This window comes from Denticeps clupeoides, chromosome 4 (genome assembly GCF_900700375.1).
Source record: "Denticeps clupeoides chromosome 4, fDenClu1.1, whole genome shotgun sequence".
NCBI classification, from domain to species: Eukaryota; Metazoa; Chordata; class Actinopteri; order Clupeiformes; family Denticipitidae; genus Denticeps; species Denticeps clupeoides.
In genome coordinates, this window is record NC_041710.1 from 28385096 (window position 1) to 28398167 (window position 13072).

Consider the following 13072-nt stretch of genomic DNA (forward strand, 5'->3'; position numbering starts at 1 on the left):
GAGTAGGCTTACTGACATCTCTCATATGTAGATAAAAAGGAAAGCCTACATTGTAGTTATTTTCCACTGGACTGAGTCCTGTCTGCTGTCTATATGTGCTCAGGTCCTGCTGCACGGAGGCTCTTAAGTGTGGACACTTCTCTGCCCTTTCAGGTCATCCTGAAAAAGACACAATCATGACCATTGTAAAACCCGCCTATCTGCCCAATAACGGAACCTGATACGACGGTGAAGGGTTTAACGTGTATGACGTTTTTTGACGCAAAATAAAATAACGAATCTACAAAACTAATTTATTTATCAACCGGATAAATAGTCTTAGATCTGTATAATCTGACTCCAATATAACTACCAAGACTATTCACTTTAGATGGGTAGTTGGAATGAAGAGGACAATAGGGACTGAATAATTTATAAAGTCAGGGAGAACTAAAGACTCTGCAAATTTGCATTGACTTAACGAATCTTGATCAGCAAAACAGTGGCCAGTTAATAGATCAAGTATAATTAATAAAATAACTTTCTACCATGCGGATTTGCACCGACTGACAGGCTGATCACACCAGGGGTAGGAGAAAAGGAACTCTCTACGGTTCACATAAAATACCTACTTACGTGCTATAGGATCAAGAAGTTCTTTAAACATACATAAATCTGGCGTGTTGTCATACGATCAGAAAGTTCCCCCTATGACCAACAACTTTAGTTGACAGAATATTCTATAACAAGACTGGAGATTAAGGATATCAATAGTTACATTTATTATGATACATAATCTTCACAGTTCTACAGATATAGTAAATGCAGTTCCTTAATTGTCCAAAACAAAATAGAATGATAGAATGAAAATCAATCCAACATACCCAACAGATGTTACACACAGCGCTGGATTAAAGAACAGGTAGCAGAGCTCTTAAAACCATCGCATGTGTGGGAGAACCTGAATGCAGTAACCCCTAGAACGGCATGTCACCTTCCCTTTTGTATCCTCGATCTGGGTCACTTTGGGGGGGTCACTATACGACCCCCTCAAGTGTTGGAAATCTTTGATGTTGTTTATGATTTGGTTTTAGTAATAACATATTTGTTGTATCTTATATCTGTTTAATTTATGTGACAGGGGACATTGAGCCAATGAAAATCAATCTAAACACGCATGTATTGTCATGATACCTCCATATATATATTGTACTCAAGTTAAACACTCAAGGAACCTTTCTGCTTCCCCCAGAGGTGAGAGGGGCTTTCCCGCCATCCTCAGGATGATGAATCTGTGGGAGAGATCTCATCCACCCGTTCTCGTGACCATTTGGTAATAATTGTCCGTGGGGGTCAATCTTTGATCTTGTGACCATTTGGTAGAGAATAGTCTGTGGGATCGATTACGTTTCCTGGTTCTCGTGGTTTTTCTGAGGTGTCAGGATGTCCCCTGCTGGGACAGGCCTGGTCCTGCCGGGAACCTTACAATTCCCCCCTTGACCCCGTGGGGCAATTGAAGCATAGTCCACAAGGGGTCACCGTGGTGGTCTGGCAGGGTTAGCGTCTCTTCTCAGGGTCTTTGAGATGTAGGTAGCTGTAGGGGGTTAAGAATAAAGGCTGCCCTGGTTGTTGAGTGTAGGGTCCTGAGTACACTGTGAAAGTAACAGCACTGTACCAGTGAGAAGGTGAAAATTAATGCACTGCTGATGACACATCCACGAAACACCCAGTCCCACCATGTGTAGGCATCCTTTGCCGAACGAGTGGAGGAGCTTGACAAGATTCTGGTCGTCTTCTTGGCCATGTTGACTTCCACCTGTGCCTGATTGAGGTGGTATTCAGTTTCCTGAATTGTCTGTTGCACCAAGTTCATTGTCTCTGCCAGGGCGTGGATTCCTTGCTCGTAGAATGTGTCATCCCACCAGGGTGACACATCAACCTCCAGTGCTGTTCTGCCAAGAATGTTTAGCTGTCCCATGGAGAAATCCTCAGATATCTCAAGGCAGAAGGTGTGGTTGGTAGGACACGTTAGACCTCCATATGAGAAGGAAGTCATTTCGCTGACGACACACCATTGCGTGTGAGATACTTGGACAGCATCTGAGTAACCATGTAATGACTGTACACTGATGAGTCTAGTATCATTATATGCGAATGGCTGCAAAGTGTTACAAACACAAATTACATAACTGGATGTCTCATGACAACACGTGCGTGTGGTAAATAAGATCTCGGTTCCTTTGGATGTCATGTACCCCATGAGTTGGTCCCATTTTATCACCTGGTCTTTGACTACGGTGCCAATTGAACGAATGGTGGTCGAATTTGGATATACTTGGTCAGGATGTATCAAAGGGAAGGTAACAAAAAATCCTATGCATCCAATACATTCTTTTCCAGTATATAGCATAAGTGTAGACAACAGTTCAGAATAATTAATAATCTTCATTTTGTCAGATGTAAACCACCTATGCAAATCTAGGATGTTGATTAAATCATTTAAGGCATGTCTGGGAGTTTTTCGGAGTCGAAGGTCCAATATTTCTTGTCTGGCTGTTGTGAATAAATCTTGGGCATATGTTCTGCATGCCAAGTCACGTTCAATTGTTTTAGTTTGATTAAAAAGTGAGCGGCTAATGGTCAAAAGTGTTTGGGCCTCTGATTTAACTGCTTTAATTATGTTTTCGTTGCTATTCGTGATGTGTTGGAATCCTGTAGCGATTTGGTTTGTCAGCCATGCAAGATACTGAGATTGTCCAGTGATTTTGTATGTATTTTTAATGGAGTTCACTGAGCCAAAAAGACCAGTGACTTCACTGAATAGATCCCGTTTGTTTCGTGTGGGTGGTGTTTGAACAGCCAATCTACTTTTGTAATCAGAAACTAGATCATCGATACGTGTCTGCAACCATGTGTAGGTTTTATCATCGTCATCACAATGAGTTACATATGCAGATAAGATGTTAGATATGTTGTAACTGACATGTGTCATGACAAGATTTACATCATGTAGTAGTGTCTTATTAATATTCCCTCTGATGAGTCCGCCTGGAGGGATGGGATGTAACTTGGGACATTGTGAGGGTTTGCGATAGCCACAAGTGGTGAGAGTTATGCAATAATTTGATGTCCATGAGCAATTTTGAGGGTTAGTAAATGTATTGAGGTTGGATTTGCATTTTCCTACACAGTAGGTTCCTTCTCTCCGACTGGTCCAAACAAAAGCTCTCGGTCTATTGTCTTCAGTTGTAGGGGAAGTTAAGTTAAATAGCAGTTCTGTATACCCTATGTGTGTGTGGTTGTGTGGTTCTGTGTGTCTGCATCGATACGATGCAGGTTCAAGATCCTTGATGTTATAGCATTTTTTTGGATCTCGTCCATTATTATCTTGGTGGTGCATTATGTGCATACTACCGATATTTGAGTCTGCTATTGCCTTAAGCCTATACCAGGCAGTTGTATTTCGAAATTGTGTGGGATTATTAAGTGTGTGTCCTATTATTCTGGATGTCGGGAGATGGGTGGATCCTGTCTTACAACATATTTTGCGTGTGCAATTTGGTTCCGGTGCTACACCGGGGGGCCATGAAACTGATACCCTAGGTAAAATTGTGATGTGAGGTGTGTCTGACCCCTTAAAAAGTTTCCATACCCATCTCCCACAGTCTAAGTTGTGTATGAGCTGGACTCGCTGTCCTAGCTTGATGCATGTGGATTCAGAAACCTTCCGCGTATCCGGGGTCCATGGGATGGCAGTGGTTTTCCTGAAGAGGAGATAGAAAGGATTATGTTCCCGTTTGCCCTCTGAATCGTTTGCACTGGGTCATATGGTACCACTTTAACTTCCTTCGGATACTGATGGCCACACAGCTGTTACACACAGCTTTAATCTCGTAAGGACCATGCCACCTAGGAGCAAAAACGTTTTGTTTTACAAAAACGCGTACCATGATTAAATCCCCTTCTGCAAATGTGACTTCAGAGGTAGGATTAAACTGAGCATCATTGGTCAGATCAGATTGTTGTTGTTTCAATGTTGCATGAGAATGTAGCACTTTTAAACGTTCCTGCAACTGGAGCAAAACAGTCTGTTGTTTTGAGACCACAAGATGTGCCAGTTCTGTTGGGGAGATTGTTGGGTCAATGGGAAGTTTCATGACTCGGCCTGTCATCAGTTCAAATGGGCTGATGCCAGTGGCTTTAGATGGTGATGCCCGTAGTACGCTTAAAACTGTGGGCAGTGCATCGGTCCACTTGTTATTTTTCTGTATGATTTGTTTTGTTATGCTTTCCTTGATGGTGCGATTTACTCGTTCCACCATCCCAGAGCTTTGTGGTCGGTATGGTATATGAAATTTCTGTTTTATGCATAACATCTTGCATAGGTCTTTCATTACCTGTCCAGTGAAATGGGTTCCTTGGTCAGATTCAATTTGAATAGGTGTTCCCCAGAGTGGGATGATTTGGTTCGCAAACACTCGTGCCACAGTATTTGCTGAATTATTGCGAGTAGGAATTGCTTCAACCCACTTTGAGAATTTATCGATGATTATGAGACAATATCGGTATCCCCCCTTGGCACTTGGGAGCGGACCAATGAAGTCTACTTGGAGAGATTCCCAGGGTCCCTTTGGTTGGGCAGGTCTACGGAGGTTAGTGCGACCTGTTTTTCCTTGATTTACTGCTGCACACACCAGACATGAATCACACCAGCTCATGACATCGGATGTCATCTGTGTCCACCAAAAATACCTATTAATAAGTTGTACCGTTTTTTCTGCAGATGTGTGGGCATATTCATGGTACATCTTGATAATGGGTTTTTGAAGGGCCTCAGGAACAACATATTTTTGTTCTCTAAGGATGATTCCATCCTGGATGGCGACTAGTTGGTCCTGCTGTAAGTGTGACATAAGTTCTCCATCGGAAGTCCATAGATCTTTCTGATATTGTTTTAAATCAATGGGTTGAACCTGGATCACGCTTACAGCAGGAGCGTCTGTCATGTCTCTGTGCCACTCATCGCCAGTCTTTGCTGCAGTTTTGGCTAGTTTGTCGGCAATATTGTTGTTTTGTTCATGTATGTCAGGGTTTTTTGTTATGTGTGCACGTACTTTGATGACAGATATGGAATGTGCACGGGTATTAATTAATTTCCAAATCATTTGTATAGTTTGGGCATGTTTGATTGGAGTGCCTGCAGAGGTGAGGAAGTTGCGGAGCTGCCATTGGGTCATGTAATCATGTACTGTACCAAAAGCGTATCGACTGTCGGTGTATATGCATAATGGCTCAGGGTGTGCTTTCAGTGCTTCAAGTAGAGCTATGAGCTCTGCCTCCTGTGCGGACATGTTGGGTGGCAATTTGAATAATGATTTCTGGGTCGTGTTTATGTTGGGGCATTGAGGGGTCCAGATCGCACAGCCAGTGTAAAATTTTCCATCTTCCCCAAAACGGGAGCCGTCAATGTATACTCGTGTCTGGTTTGAAAGTTCGCGGTCTCGTACCGGACTTTCTATTTCCGGATCCAGCTCACATGTGTGCGGCTGACCCTCAATGTCCCCAAGTAAATGTGGTAGTATGCGCTGATGTGTCGTTGTGATGTCACGTGATTGAATGTCTGCCAGCCATCGTGCCATCCTCTGTGAGGATACGCCTTTAATTCGACCTTGTAGCAGCATCTGTACAGGTGTGTGCAATGTGTGAAAGACAATCGGTTGGAATCCTACAATAGGTTCTGTGATTGCTAGCATCCAATGCATTGCCAAAACATGCTGTGTACACGAATCAAATCCTTGTTCGACTGGGGACTTTTTCCTACTGTAGTATGCTACTGGCAGTAATGAACCTCCGTGCTCCTGAGCTAAAACACCACAAACAACATTGTCATGTATATCGGCCTGTATGTGGAATGACTTTGACGGGTCGGGCAGCTTTAACGCTGGGGCTGAGCATAAACGTTGTTTTAAATCGGTAAAGGCTTGTTCGTGTTCCTCTGTCCAGTTTAAAACATCATTTGGTTTTTTGTTTCCTTTGAGTAAGGTGTATAGAGACCTGGCTGTTCCTGCAAAATTAGGGATGAATTCTCGTAAATAGTTGGCGGTGCCCAGAACTTTCTGAAGTGCATTCAATGTGTGTGGACGAGGCAGTTCAGCAATGCATTTTCGCCTATTCTCAGTTAATGAGCGGTGATTTTGTGTTAAAGTGTATCCGAGATATTGAACCTTTTTTTGTGCGATTTGTGCCTTATCTTTGTTTAGTTTAAATCCAGCATCTCCTAATGTCTGAATTACGCAGTCGAGTTGTTGCAGATGCTCATCAATGGACCCCCCTGTGGCAATTAAAATGTCATCCACGTAGTGGATCACATTGCCTGTATCCAAGAAGGGTTTGAGGACATCGGCCACAGCTCGGTGAAAGATCGCAGGGCTGTTGTGGAGACCCTGGGGCATGCGCGTCCAAGTGTATTGGATATGTTTTACCGTGAAGGCCAATTTCCACTGGTCCTCCGGTTTAACCCGGAGTGACCAAAATCCATTTTTAATGTCTAGTACCGTGAACCAACATGCTTCAGCAGGTATTTGGGAAAGGAGTGTGGATGGGTTCGCTACGATTGGTGTCACCTTGGGTAATACTTTATTTAGCCGTTGGTAGTCAATGCATAGTCGCCACTTCCCATTTGGTTTCGGTACGGGTAGACACGGAGAATTAGTGGTAGAACTGCATCGACGAATGATTCCTCTCACCTCAAGTTCTTGTACAATTTCGTGCACTGCAGCTTCCGCTTCCGGTTTAATGCGGTACTGTTTCTGGGGTGGAGGTGGGTTGCCCTTAATGGCTACCTCAAAATTCACATTTCCGCAATCATGCTCATGAGTGGCCCATATGTTGCTGTGTTTCTCATATATACCCTGGCAAGGATCTGTGATGGACATGGACATGACGCACTCAGTGGTTTGTGCTAGCCGAGGTTTCGCAGTTTTATTCAATTTTATTTCAATCTGTTTTTCTAAACATCGAATCACAAAACCATGTTTTTGCATAATGTCCATACCCAACACAGTTCCCTCACTGTTGTCTGGTAAATACCAAAACCGTGTGTTTACCACAGCTATGCCAAGGTCGAGTGTTACTAGCTCTGTTTGGGTTGCAGTCATGAGTGTGTCTCCTATTCCCTTAATTTGGATTGTTTGATCAGTGAGGGGTAACTTGATGTTAGTGCAGGAGCATGCAGCACCAGTATCAACGAGTACATCGACTAGTCGGCCTCCAAGACTTGCTCGTATTTTGATACGGTTTCCGCTGGATATAATGTTCCCGGTCGTTGTGGAGGCCGCGCATCCCTATTGGGATGTGGTATGGGGGCGGGTTAGGGCTGCTACGTGCTGTAAGAGGTCATCACGTGTTCTGCGTTCTTCTGCAACGTTATGTCTTTCGTCAAATAACCGCTGTATTTGTTTTAATATCCAACCGTCATTATGGCCTGAGTTGGGACGCCGGGAGTTAATGCGTCTGTTTCTAAGCTTCCAGCACTTATGGGACGGGTGTGTATTCTGTTGACAGTGGACACATGCGGGGTCCCGTGACCCCTGACCTTCTGCTACCCACTGTGTTGCAGCGATGGTCTGAGACTTATTTCTTGCTCTGCATTCTATTTTAGATGCCCATTCAATCAGAGACCAGTATGTGTTCTGTGGTGGGTTGACGCCGTGGTCAAGAGCTTGTTGAACGTGAGGTCCGGCATTATTTTTTAAAAATTGCAGCAGTGTTTCATTATCGCGGTCTACTTGTTCATGGCCAGAGTATTCCTGAAATGAGACCCACATGCGTTCAGCGTATGTCTCGAATGATTCATTGGATGTTTGCTTAACTTCGAGAATTTTGTCCCATGATGTAGGTGTTGGACCTCTTACTTCCAGCACCGCTTTCCGTAAGCGTTCATATACAGCTGTATCTGTTTCATCATCCTCCTTAACGAGAATGGATCCTGATCTTAGTCCTTCAGACATTTTAGGTCTTATCTCAGAAGGGATAGTGAGTAGAATTACTTGCCACACGTCTCTTAATTCCAATTTATAGACGCTGGCTTGCAGCATTAAGTTGTCCCAATATGGTTGGAATGGTCCCCTTCTAGGCATCATCCCCACAGCTTCTTTGTGTCTAGCTGCTTCATCGCAAGTTAAAGGGCGGCTTACGGTAGTTACAGCATCTTCAGCATTTGTCATGGTTTTTAATACTGCAACATTTGCTGGTTTGTGTTGTGCTGAACTTGACTTTGATCGGGTTATCACAGGGCTGTGTTTAGATTTGGTCGGTCGGTTTGGACAGTATGATTCATTTTTGGATGGTTTATGCACATTTGTGCAACGTGTTGTTAAGGAACGTGTTACTGTGGGAGGTCGACTGCGAGCCTCCTCTAAAGGCAATAACTCCTCGGACTCGTTATTTGCCATGAAACATTCTTCGTCCTCACTAGAGTCATATGACTCAGGTGCATCGGAGTTGGCCTGTCGAATAGCAGCAATAGGGATTCCCACGTTACTACAACAGTCTTCTAGAGCGGTCGAGTATTCCTGAGCGCGTTCCAGTTTAACCTGGAGCGCGGCTATGTGTCTCTGTGTTTCTTCCATGTCCCGCGCCCACCTTTGTTTATCGTAAGCGATCGCATTTACCTGAGCTTTAAGGCTCGTCAGCTCCTGGTCGCGGCTTTCTCCTATTTCTCTAAAACGGGCAACAGTTCGATCGCGTTCGGCCTGAGTTCTTATGTCATTCAAATGAATTAAATAAACAAGGGCGGCGGGGATTTTACGGAATTTACGTTTTGATAATAATGTACGTCCGCATGCTTCATACCAGTCTAGAAGCTGGTCATTACTGGCATTAACATCTAGGCCCTTTTTGTTAAGCAGTAGTAGGGTGGTCTTTAAATATTGGCCAAGCGCGTTCATCACCTCTGCAGTTGGGTCCGTGTAATGCTGTGTCTGGCTAGTCATGTTTTGGTGTCTAAAGGTTTAATTACTACCAGATTTCTACGGTCTCTGGTCTGTCACTGGGTATGTCGACCCGTTCTATAAATGTGTATATATGTGGTGTATTTTTCTTTCACTTAAACGCTGATAAATAAAAACGACGTACTCACCAGAATTGCAGTAGGCAGAGAAGGATTTCAAACCTCATGTCTCGCGATGTTTACAGTCAGTCCGGAAACTGGTCACTCTGCTTCGTAGTTCCAGGTGTTGGATGTGTCAAAAACACGTCACGTTCTTGCGAGGCAGCAAGATCACGTCGGGATCACCAACTGTAAAACCCGCCTATCTGCCCAATAACGGAACCTGATACGACGGTGAAGGGTTTAACGTGTATGACGTTTTTTGACGCAAAATAAAATAACGAATCTACAAAACTAATTTATTTATCAACCGGATAAATAGTCTTAGATCTGTATAATCTGACTCCAATATAACTACCAAGACTATTCACTTTAGATGGGTAGTTGGAATGAAGAGGACAATAGGGACTGAATAATTTATAAAGTCAGGGAGAACTAAAGACTCTGCAAATTTGCATTGACTTAACGAATCTTGATCAGCAAAACAGTGGCCAGTTAATAGATCAAGTATAATTAATAAAATAACTTTCTACCATGCGGATTTGCACCGACTGACAGGCTGATCACACCAGGGGTAGGAGAAAAGGAACTCTCTACGGTTCACATAAAATACCTACTTACGTGCTATAGGATCAAGAAGTTCTTTAAACATACATAAATCTGGCGTGTTGTCATACGATCAGAAAGTTCCCCCTATGACCAACAACTTTAGTTGACAGAATATTCTATAACAAGACTGGAGATTAAGGATATCAATAGTTACATTTATTATGATACATAATCTTCACAGTTCTACAGATATAGTAAATGCAGTTCCTTAATTGTCCAAAACAAAATAGAATGATAGAATGAAAATCAATCCAACATACCCAACAGATGTTACACACAGCGCTGGATTAAAGAACAGGTAGCAGAGCTCTTAAAACCATCGCATGTGTGGGAGAACCTGAATGCAGTAACCCCTAGAACGGCATGTCACCTTCCCTTTTGTATCCTCGATCTGGGTCACTTTGGGGGGGTCACTATACGACCCCCTCAAGTGTTGGAAATCTTTGATGTTGTTTATGATTTGGTTTTAGTAATAACATATTTGTTGTATCTTATATCTGTTTAATTTATGTGACAGGGGACATTGAGCCAATGAAAATCAATCTAAACACGCATGTATTGTCATGATACCTCCATATATATATTGTACTCAAGTTAAACACTCAAGGAACCTTTCTGCTTCCCCCAGAGGTGAGAGGGGCTTTCCCGCCATCCTCAGGATGATGAATCTGTGGGAGAGATCTCATCCACCCGTTCTCGTGACCATTTGGTAATAATTGTCCGTGGGGGTCAATCTTTGATCTTGTGACCATTTGGTAGAGAATAGTCTGTGGGATCGATTACGTTTCCTGGTTCTCGTGGTTTTTCTGAGGTGTCAGGATGTCCCCTGCTGGGACAGGCCTGGTCCTGCCGGGAACCTTACACCATCGTGAACTGTTTCCCAAGGCAGTCCGTTTTGTTACCTGGTCTGGTCTTCCTTCAGCAGACCTGCTGCTGAAACACTTTGTCCGCCTCCATAGGTTCCCCCAGTATGTCGTGTCCTATCACATTGTCCAATTCACCTCTGCATTCTGGAAAGCCTTCTGCTTCCTCATTGGGTTGGAAGGCTAAGAGGGCCAACCAACAGTGTTTACTTTGATGTTTTAGCTCTCTCAATAAGTGGTCCTGGCACCACTACCTCATTTGGGATGAGCTTTCCAATAACTTTCATGTTCCAGCTCAGCCTGTTTGAGGTGTGCTATGGATACAAACCATCCTGTAATGTCCTGTCACATGAGCATCAGAGCATTTTCTGAACATGAATGGAAGCAAATCATTTCATTCATAAATACAAGTCACTGTCAGCCAGTCAGCACTCAGTCATTGGTGATGTGGGAGTACGGGCCCATTTCATTAGCCGCTACGCCACCACTGTCCTTTTATTTTGGGATTTTCAGTTCTAGCAATAGCCATACGCCTGGGGGTTTGTCTTCGTTTCCCCTTTATTTTCTCCTGTTTTTGGCCCTCGTCATTTTGACTTGTATTGTAATTAAATAATTGTTTCTAGAATGTCTGGATGGTTGCCCATGGGATCGGGGGGTTCCGCGGGAGCTGATCGCACCCTGGCTCAAGGGTGTAAGCAGGCTGGACGACCCACGGGACCTCCTGTGGGAGGACACAGACAACGACGTGAGTTGGTGGGCAGTCGGGGTGGCTCTGCAGACATGACCCTGTGTAAATAAATTAGAAACTGTTCATTCTTTGTAACCTCTATTGTGCCATGCCTCTTTATGTCCAGGTAACATCAGATTAAATACAGTGCTTTTTTTACACATCCAACCACCAAGGACAAAACTTTGAACTATTGGTAATCGGGCTTTCTGTGCTGCTGCTCCTTGCCTGTGGAATTTCCTTTCTGACACCCTGAGAGCGCCACAGTTTATGGACTGTTTTAAAAATGGGCAAAAAATACAGTACATAACTCTACTTAATTAATTTAATTTAAACTTTTATGCACTTTGAGTTGGTTGAAAATAAAGTTTGTAAATAAAGTTTGCTATTATTATTAAATTGTGTGCAAATTACTTTGATTTTACCAATAGTTCAGTTGGGGAACTTTTCATTTATTAAAAAATCCTGTAACACTGGTTTGACATGGCGAGGCAGAAAATCTGGAACAATGGCTGGACATGCCGAGGAACGAGGACACATATGCACATCACAAAAAAGGGTTTTAATACATGCTGAACAAGACAGGGAAGACATCAAGTAACAATGACCCAAAAGCGAACAGACACAAACAGGGCAGCTTTATACAATCAGACACTGGTGAAAACAATCAGGAAACATAATAGCACAGGACGAATATGAAACTCCAGTCCGAATCCCAGACCCGGAGTTGCCCCTTCCAGGCCGGATCCTGACAGTACCCTCCCTCCTAGGCACGAAACCGGGAGTGCCACCCAAAGCAGTCCACGAAGAGGGGAAGGAAGTCCATACATGGAGTGTATGGCTAATGACTGATAAGGTATTCAAGATGGAGGAATGGCGGTGGTCCTGTGCCAACGGCTTCAGGCCTATATGGGACCAGCACCCTGTCTGCCGTCCATAGGCACCCACAGTTCCAGTCGGTCTCTGGCACACCCCGCTGAAACGCCGCTTCTCTCCTTGAACACCACCAAACATGGGACTATGGGGTTACATCCTCAACCATCCAGAAAACCCATCGGCCGCATTGGGACCCTGCAGAACATGAAGTCAACACTGGCCAGAGACAAGGGGGCTGGCAGCATCCTCCCGGCAAGTCGCAGCTCCTTGGATCTCAGTGGGGTGGCGTCGACTGCGTTCAAATCCGTTCGGGTCATTCTGTCATGCTGGTTTGACATGGCGAGGCAGTAGATCTGGAACGATAACTAGACATGGCGAGGAACGATGTCACAAAACAGGGGTTTAATACATGGTGAACAGGGCAGGGGAGGCATCAAGTAACAATGACCCAACAGCAAACAGACACGAACAGGGCAGCTTTATACAGGTCCAGGTCCATGGCATTTTGTGCTTTTGTCTTGCACAGAGGTCCCAGCCTGTGTCTCTGTCAAGCGGCCTCCACCAGGCAAGAGGCGTGAAGAGCCAGCCATTTGCTTGAGGTCTCATGAAGAGAAGGAAACAATCCAGAGGCCTTAAAGGAAAGATCCTGATTTGTCAGTGGGAACTTTTTGGGAAGTCCAATGTATAAAATAATTTTCTCTTGTGGGCTCTTGTCTCTTCGTTTTCCTTAACCATTTTTGTGTATTGCTTGCTATCCTTATTTTCTCAAGGGCCAAGTGGCTGCTCTGCAACTTGGTTCTCTCTCTTCCTCTATTCCTTTCTCCTTTTTTTATTTTGGGGTTTTCTGTAACTTTGGTAACGTGATCCTATAGCAGATATGCAGGAATTTTGTGAACCAAAAAGAGTTCA

The 13072-nt window shown here is 43.9% G+C and overlaps 1 protein-coding gene across 2 annotated transcripts; it reads right to left on the reverse strand.

The window, feature by feature from the left end:
* Nucleotides 1-975: 975 nt before the first annotated feature.
* LOC114787530 (uncharacterized) lies at nucleotides 976-9246 on the reverse strand. 2 transcript variants are annotated; one of them, XM_028975131.1, is made up of 2 exons: nucleotides 9119-9246; nucleotides 976-3743 (listed from the first exon to the last, which is right to left on the reverse strand). In XM_028975131.1, exons 1-2 carry the CDS (start codon nucleotides 9154-9156, stop codon nucleotides 1550-1552), a joined length of 2232 nt encoding a protein of 743 aa, XP_028830964.1. In that variant the 5' UTR covers nucleotides 9157-9246; the 3' UTR covers nucleotides 976-1549. The 2 variants fall into 2 exon arrangements, with proteins under 2 accessions (XP_028830964.1, XP_028830963.1); XM_028975130.1 differs by lacking the exon at nucleotides 9119-9246 and having other exon boundaries at nucleotides 976-3787.
* Between the last annotated feature and the right edge of the window lie 3826 nt (nucleotides 9247-13072).

Excerpts from the sequence above, each read along its gene's own strand:
- LOC114787530 (XM_028975131.1), bottom strand. The coding sequence starts at position 9,156 with ATGAGGTTTGAAATCCTTCTCTGCCTACTGCAATTCTG. Across the intron at positions 3,744-9,118 it reads CTCTGCCTACTGCAATTCTG|GAAAACCACTGCCATCCCAT; the intron begins GTGAGTACGTCG and ends TCTCCTCTTCAG.